Source organism: Sesamum indicum, linkage group LG16 (assembly GCF_000512975.1).
Source record: "Sesamum indicum cultivar Zhongzhi No. 13 linkage group LG16, S_indicum_v1.0, whole genome shotgun sequence".
NCBI classification, from domain to species: Eukaryota; Viridiplantae; Streptophyta; class Magnoliopsida; order Lamiales; family Pedaliaceae; genus Sesamum; species Sesamum indicum.
The window spans coordinates 1,513,823-1,523,076 of NC_026160.1; the positions used below are offsets into that span (position 1 = coordinate 1,513,823).

Below are 9,254 nucleotides of genomic sequence, written 5' to 3' on the forward strand. Positions count from 1 at the left end.
TTCCTATTAGCTTGAGATTGAGATTCGACTGCACGGAGACGAATCAACCACAAATATGTTTGGCGGTCATAGCTTGAGCCAGTCTCTTTGATTGACGAAAACTCAAATTGAAGGTATGAAAATGTTCGTCTTGAAAAGAGAATTCGAATGGTATCATTGATCGTCGAAAACTCGTCCAGACGGCGCCAGAAACTTAGAAATAAGTTTATGGTGAAAAAGGGGCGAAAGCGTGCATTTTTTTTTAATTTTTGAATTATATTAATTAAAATATATTTTAATTAATTAAGAATATTTTAAACAATTATAATAATTAAATATTTTAGCTAATTAAGAATAATTATATAATAATTATTGTAATTAAATATATTTTAATTAATTAAAAATAATTTCAGATTTTAATAATTAACAATTATAAATTATTTGAATTTAAATTTAATTTAATTTAATATTTAATATTAAATAAATTAAATATAAATTAAAATAAAAAAGACGTTTTAGTAAAAAAATACCTAAGAAAAAGATAAAAACAGTTAAAAAAATACCCCGCATACACAAAATTTGCGTGTAATGTACCTTCCGTTAATTAGTAATGGAATGGGTGTTTGTTGTTGAGCTTTACAAAATACAGAGGGGCTTTTAGCCTATTCTCATAACAGTAGGATTTTTTCAAACTTTTTAAAATATAGGGGGATTTTATGCATTTTGTCTGACAAATATATTAGTCACTTACAAAAATCACAGTTAATAACCATGGCGTGACCATTATCAATAAATTTTTAATATGACTATTAATTTTTAATTATGATAATTAATTATAATTAAATATTATATTTGTGACTATATTTTTTGTTGCCTATTCACCGACCACCGTAATGCCAATTCTTGGTGGTATTTGTCGTTACACAGGCCACAGGGAGATAAATTGTCAACAATTGCTTTTGAAAATCAAACTCGTGATGTTTTGTCTGAAACCAACTTTAGGATTCCATATATTTGCTTCTAAACATAACATATTTTTTAGTCCAATTAATAATTGGCAACAAACTTTTGAGTATTAATAAAAGGGCTTGAAAAAAGGAACAAAAATGGAAAAAATAAAAAGTTTCCAAAGGGCAAAAATGAAGAAACAAATAAACTTAATAAATTATTTTATAAAAATTCAAAAAATAATAAAAAGAGTTTACAATTCATCTAAAAACTAGTTTATTATTTATATAGCAAAATTACGCTTTAAGTCCCATAGGATATGAGTTCAACACATTCAGTCCTCTACTTTACAAGATTTTCGAAATAGTTCTAAAATTTGAGAAAAATTAACATATTTAGTCTAAAATGGTCCCAAAATTAAAAGGCTGGACACATTTAGTCTTTTATTTTATGAGATTTATAAAACTAAATGTATCGAGTTTTTTTTTCTAATTTGGGGATCAATTTGAAAATTGCATAAAGCATAGAATTAAATATGTCTTACTTTTCTCAATTTAGAAACCATTTTAAAAATCTCGCGAAATAGAGGACAAAAAGCATTGAATTTCGATGGAACTAAAACTATAATTTCACCTATTTATATTGTAGCCAACATAAGTTATAAGATGAAAACCATGAGACAACAAAACAGGTTCATTATTTCGCGACTAAACCACACTCACATATATACACAAAAAGTTTGAGCATCGCATCTCATATGATAATTATGGTGCAGACAGTATATAGAACACAAAGACACCGTCCAACATCTCTATATATGTCATATCCTAACAAGTTCAATTCATGGCAGCTGATGATGAATGTACTCAAGGAACGGATCATAAAACCCTCCCATTTCCTGTGTCGAAATGTAACTAGTTTCACTCTCAGAGTTTGAAGTGTTCGACACAAAGGATCCACCCCAGAAATCCGGCGACATGATGCTAAGATCATCGTCTGCATTCCAGCAGAGAGCACTCGGGTAAGAGGACTCGGAGGTTGATAATTCGGAATGGATAAGAAACTCTTCCTCTGGCAGTGGTTGGAAACAACCCTCTTGGCTGTAATCTGTACTTCCCAGAAATGTATCAGCCCAGCAATCCACTTGGGATTCTGATGCTGAACCTGAGGTACTGTTAGTGTCAACGGATAGTGTTGAGTTTTGAAGGTTTATGAGAGAATCGGAAGAAGCCGATTCGTTTAGGGTTAATGTTTCAGAAAGGGTAAGTTCAGAAGGCTTGTCTTGGGTCAAGACCTGGGCTTTGGAAGATGGTTTGTCAGCAGCAGTGTGCCCTTTAGCTTTCTTGTGTGCTGGATTTCCGTTGCGGCGTCTCTCTATGCGCGTGTGCCAGAAATTCTTGATTTCATTGTCAGTTCTTCCGGGCAAATTTGCTGCTATGGCTGACCACCTGAGTTGATCACAACAAATCCAAGAATTAGTTTCTGGACCAACCCTCTTCACCCTTTAATTAAGAACACATTCTATATATGTATATAAGTTTAGCGATACTCTTATCTAAAGCTTAAGCTGTTAGAGTATTTGAGTTACAGGAAAATTCTTGTTCAGACTAGATTTCGCCGAACTAAATGTGATTGATCACTTTTCTTGAATTGCACACCAATCACACGACAAGTATATTGCACTTGTCGTATAAGTGGTTCAAGTTTGAGCGAGTTGGATCTGAGCTAGAATTTTCTTTGAGTTACATTAGATGAGGAGAAAATATTGAAATATCTGGTGTAATTGGATGAGGATTGATCAGAAGGAGCTTGGGTTCCTACTTATTTCCGAGTTGGTTATGCAGTTTGACGACGAGAGCCTCTTCCTCTTTGCTGAAGTTCCCTCTTTTGACACCGGGCTTCAAATAGTTCACCCACCGCAGTCTGCAACTCTTCCCACATCTTGCCAGACCTAAAACCATATACACAAAATTTTCTTTTATGACATATAAAGGAGGAATCATTGATCAATATTATTGAGAATTCGCTAAGATTGGATATCTAAAGTATAGTGATTTCACTCAATATCTCCAGGCTTTCCCTTCTTTTGACTAGGGTTTTGCATTTTTAGAAAGAAAATCAAAGGAAATTCACTCCAAGAAATCCCATAAAACAATGGAAAAAGATTAAGCTGCAAGTAAGAAATCCCATGGATCGGCAAAAAAAGAATCGAGCTTTGATCAAAACCAATTATTTCAAAGGGTAAAAAGAAAAAAAGGGTTCTTCGTCTTGAGAGTTGAGATTCATCAAAAATGGAGAGAGAGAGAGAGGAAGAGAGAGAAATTATCTACAGAAACATGCCCATTTGAACATACTAGGTAATTAAGTGATGATTTTAACAACTTCTTCAGCTCCAATTAATACTCACCAGCATACTTGGGAAGCAATCGCCAGTTCCAGTGGCCATATCTCTGAACATAAGCCCTCAACTTGTTGTCCTCATCGTCACTCCAAGCACCTTTCTTCAGCCCATTGCTGTCAACATAAGGCGGCCTCACCATCTTCTCCTTATCTTTTCTTTTACCAGGAAAGACTTCTGCGGAGAGCTGTGCGCAATTGCTCAGCAACCAGCGAAAGCTCACTCTTTATATACATACGCCAAGTAAAGACAGACACAAAAAGCAAAGGGGTTGCTCTTCAACTGTCAACATATGAAACATCGTAGGAAAAAGGGGTATATGTATTTTGGCATACAATAAAAAATGGGGTATAAAGGAAACATGCTCCAAATCTATATAATTGGCGGAATGAGAAGGAACAAGGAGACTTCTTCAGTCAAGTGACCTCATTCCAGGAGAGTAGCTTTCACTTTCAGTAGTGTGTTTATGCGTGTGAAGGTGGACTAATTAAATGGGTACGTAGCAATGTTTTGGGTCAGTTTTCACTATTTTGCGGCCCCACAACAAGTACGGCTCACACAAACTTTCCACACTGTGCAACATTTTGGAAGGACGTATAGGGACTTTAATGATATATGAGTATCTATGGCGAATTTAAATGTGTATATAATTAATTTAAAATTAAAGAAATTATTTTATTTTTAAAATATATTAACTTAATATAAAATACATAAAAATGTTAAAAATTTGAGAAAAAATGGGATGTGCAAGTTGAAAAGAGAGACTGTGGGAGGTTGAGAAGATAAAAAAAATGTATATAAAAAAATAACATACCAATAAATTGAAGACACCGATAGGATGCTTTTTAATTGTATAAAGGTACAGATGTTGCAGGGCTCTTTTGGTTGGAATGATGGGTTGGGCATGATGTGGTGATTGGGCGGGATGATGTGATTTGTTTATTTAATTAAAATAGAAATGTATAGAATATCAAAATTTCTTAATCTAATCTTGAGGCCTTCTCATTGTCCTCAGGAGGTTGATCAGGCTCAGCCTCGGTGGTTGGTTGTTGCATTGCTGCATCCATTGGGACCTTGTCGATCAATGTTGGGGGCATACTCATCGCCAGATGGTGGGGAGGGAGGGTTCCCCATGTGGGTTAGCACGAATGTGAGGATCTTCTTCGTATTCATCTCTTTTGTCTCCTAGGCTAGTCCTACAGAAGTCGATAGTGAACATAAGGTCCCATGTTGGTTAGCCTACTATATATGCCACACAACTCATGCTGAAGATCCAACCCTTCCCCCCCCCCCCCCCCCCCCCCCCCCCCCCCCCCCCCCCCCCCACACCCAGCACTATGGATCGACGCTGTAGCTTCAGAGGGCTACTGGCCGACACGCTCCTCCACGCGTCTCTGCAACACAACACCTCCTAAAGTAAAAATAATAATAATAGTAATTAGAATTAGGTTATCCTATCATGAAAAGTCATACGAACTAGTAAATTTTTAGTCTCATTACTTACTTGATTCTCAAAATAATCTCATAGCTTGCTAAATTCTAATTTTAAGTCCTCCCATCTTTTATTTAGAAACTCAGAAATACTATCTGAAGTCAAATAGCCGTTATCTTTTCAAAATATAAGGACATTATAAGCTTTCTTTTTATTTTTATTTTGGTTTCATGAATCACACATTTATGATGCACAATACATCAAAACATAAAGCATCTATTTTTTTTCTGTAAGAAGATAGCAACGGTATGTAAGTACTTCAACACTTTCCCATTGAGTTAGTAATATATATAATTTTTATAAAAGTAATTGTAATTTTTTATCAAATATGAATATATTTGCAATTAAATTAAACTTTTTCGAAAAAATCATCCTAATCTATCTTAATTTTTATACATCAAGCACTCTAGCAAGTGCAATGAACATATTGACGTGGTCTGTGCAATTGATAAGTCAATGCAAGAAACAAGTAAAGTAAATGAAAGAAAGAAGTAACAAAATCTATCCAGTCTAAAATCATCTTATAAAACTCTTAAAGTCCCTTTCCAATGGTTTCTTCCGGGTAAGGTGTGAAATGCATACATTTCGATTGAAATTATTTTGCAGTTCATACTTTCAAATATTTTTTTGTTTTTCCAAAAAAATATAATTTTGGTCCACTTATTATAAAATAGTGGCATTTTCAACATATTCGATCTGAAAATTGCAATCGAGAACTGTTATAAAAAATAAAATAACTCTTTTAATTAGTCCATGTATCACTGGAAAACCTAATACGAACCACCAGATTTTTTTTTATTTCATTTTATATGAATTTATTATAATATATTATTTTTTACTTTTATTTATTATTTGACAGATATGAACTGATATTTTAATGTAATGGTGTAATTATTATTGTATTTGATCTAATCAAACTCTTTGGTATTTCCAACTCATATTCTCCCAAGAACTTGTAACATGAAAGAGAGATATATAGAATATATATATATATATATATATACATATTTTCTCCATAGTTTTAAAACTAAGGAGGTAGCTGTGGAACAAAATTTCAGACGAAAATTTATTATATGATTCTGGATTAAAATTCACGAAAAACCAATATTATTAATTAGAATTAAATATAATTAACACAAAAGCTTAATTTATTTATCATGATTAAAATATTCATAATGATTCTTAATCATGACAAATTATTCTACCACACTCACAAAAATTTCGACCAACAAATTAGGTTACGTAGTCTTGATCAATAATTATTTATTAACTACAATTATTTATATTAATTATGAAGATCAAATATGATTAAATATTATATTTCTCGTTGAAACGTGTGTAAAGTAGGAAAAACAACCATAATTTGATGATTTTTTTTTTAAAATTAATTCGAATGGAAAACCTATCCCAAGAAAGATTGAATTTTAATAGCATAATTGTTGCTGACGCCAATTAACATTGAATGAAGCAACGTCAGCATTACGGACGAAACAAACGAACATTTCATGAAGAAGACGACAACAAACGTGTAAACATATGACGGCGTTCACACTTTTGGACTTGGAATTTCTTTCATTGACTTTTGATTGTGAAGCACGTGGAACCAATGTCAAGGAATGCAAGTTTGAACGCAACGTTTAATCCAAACGGGACATATGATACACATATATATATATATATACGTATACGTATAAATTAATTAATAGCAATTTGTGTGTATAAATTAGTATCATCCCGTACTAATACAATGATCCAAGACAAGGTTGAGAGTAGTGTCAAATCATTCACATATATACTTAAATACACAAGAAAATTTAGTGCACCAAATACCTACTAATAAATCACGTATTATATATATATATATATATATATATATAGGTTGAGGGTTTTGGTAGATGTGAACCCCTTGATTAATTTAGTCTTCAAATTAACATATCCATCTGCAAATTATTGTGTATATCTGGGGAGGGAAAAAAAGGATGATTATATTTATATTTCCTGATTTATTTATATAATTATTTTTATTTTTTTGCGTATTGTTATAAATTACTTCTGACAGTTAAAAGGTAGGATTTACGTTTGTGTAATTCCACTGGCGATTCTGGGGTGTATGTGTAATTTTCTAAAATATAGAGGTGGTTTAGATAAATGAAACGATTTTGGTGGATGTATGTGTAATTTCTTAAATGATATGGGTGATTTGTGGAAGTAGACCATAGATCAAGGGTATAAATATAATTAATCCTAAAAAAGATTAATAACAGTAGAAATTAAAAGAGAATTTTAATGTTATCACTTAATTGATTAGATATCTATATTTAGTGATGGAAATTTTATCTTGCCATAATAATAAATTTTGTGGTTTAATAGTGACGATTATTTTGTAAGATTTGTTATTAGCAATAATTAGTTATTGACAAAAAGTGTATAAAAATAGTCGGACTTTATTGTAATTTTGGTCCTGTAACTATAAATATTTGTCATGTAGTCCTTTAAACATGGAACTTTTGGTCTATTATTATTATTATTTATTTATTTTTGTAAGTTTTAAGATTTGAGAACACATTAACTATCGTAAATTTGACAATTTACCAAACATGATCTCCACGTTAATACTAATGCTCATTATTAATCCTTTTGGAACATTACACACACTTTGACTTGGCCTTTCTGTACAGATTTATTTGCAGGTGCTGTGCGATCCACGTCGTGGTGGGATAACAAAAATCTTTTTAACTCGCCATAATTTTTCTAGGACACCTGTTCGGGTCTTTTGTTGTAAGGTACTGTACTCCTTATTTATTGTTGCTCTATTTGTAAGGAAGTAGTACTCCTTGTTTATGACTTTACTAGAAATTCTAAAGAGGTAGCTCTCCATGCTGTAACTATTTTGTGCATTTTAATACAGAAGGACTGGGGACTCCGGAAAACTCCCCTCACCTCTAGGTACATATTGTTCAATTCAAGTTTATCCTCAATATAAGTTGGGGTCGTCATTAGCACACGCCAATTTCCAACAAATTTAGAACTTTTTGGCAAAATATGTTCCCAAATCTCAAATTTTATAAAATAATGAACCAAATTACAAATTTTATTTTACAATGGATCATCAAAACGCCAAAAACCTATAATTATTGGACCAAACCTATAATAGCCGGACACTAAAGACAAATATAGTGAGAGGATAAATGTGACACTGGATAATTATTATATCACGATTTTATTGTCGTGTTATTGAATTATCATTGTGTACGTGTAACTAATTATTTTATTTCAGTAATAAATATATATATAATAACAAGATAAAAATCATTTACACTTAATATATAATTTTAGTAACATTTTAAAATTGTCATTTTGGTATTATATTACTAATATAATTAGATTTTATAATATTGTATATGCTCAAATTGTATGAATTTTTTAATTAACATATTTTTCTATTTTTGAATTAGTAAGTTGTACTAATCAACACGCTTATAGGTATGAATTCCCAAACATAGTATAGTAAGCACATTGTAAATGGACTTTTGAGTACGAAAGTTCATTCGGACAAATTTGAAAGCTATAATTTTATTTTTCTAATTAATAGAATGTACGACCAAGAAAAAATATAAATTTATCCTGAATAAGACAATATGAGTATTGCAGTACGGCTAAAAGGTTCAGACAGTCAAATTATATACGGATAATTACACTGTTTTTTTTTTTTTTTTTTTATTTTGACGTAATTATACGAAAATTTTATGTGATTTGAAAACTACGTATAGCCAAACGAGCCTTTTGTAATTAAACTAGTCTTATAAATATTCACACACTAATGCATGTGAGGAAGTGCATCTTCACCTTATAAAAGGGTGCTTTGCTGAAAAAAAAAAAAAAATTATTTGACCTACATTAAAACTGTAATAAGTCAGTTCAGAATAAATACAGATTTTCATTTCACTTTTTGATTGATGTCAACAAATTAAATATCATGAACTTTACTAACGGATGGATTATTTGTTGGTTGGAAACAAACATCACGAGTAATCGATGTCCTTTTTCAGACCTAAAAAATCTACATATAATTATACCAAAATTTAGGAATAATATAATTATCCAATTATAATAGTTGCTCTATTATTATACGGTTGAACTTCAACATTAATCCACCATTTTTTTATGGATGATCAACGTAATGTAATTGTGATCGATTTTTTTTTTTGTGAAACATAGTTCACCTATTTGAATTTTCAAGAAAAATTGGTGAACCAATTTCTATCGTCCTTTAATAGACGAAAGGAAAAAAAAAACATTCACTAATCTATAATAATATAAAAAAAAAGAAGATATTTTTCACTCATAAACGAAAATTTATCATACTACTATACTATTTCTTTGTTGTTTTTGAAATACCATTAAATTAATTTTTTAATATAATATATTAACGCATAT

At 31.2% G+C, this 9,254-nt stretch overlaps 1 protein-coding gene across 1 annotated transcript; it reads right to left on the bottom strand.

Annotated features, from left to right (window-relative positions):
- Positions 1,605-3,640, bottom strand: LOC105178533 (myb-related protein Myb4). Its single transcript, XM_011102024.2, has 3 exons — positions 3,335-3,640; positions 2,749-2,878; positions 1,605-2,375 (listed from the first exon to the last, which is right to left on the bottom strand). Exons 1-3 carry the CDS (start codon positions 3,465-3,467, stop codon positions 1,769-1,771), a joined length of 870 nt encoding a protein of 289 aa, XP_011100326.1. The 5' UTR covers positions 3,468-3,640; the 3' UTR covers positions 1,605-1,768.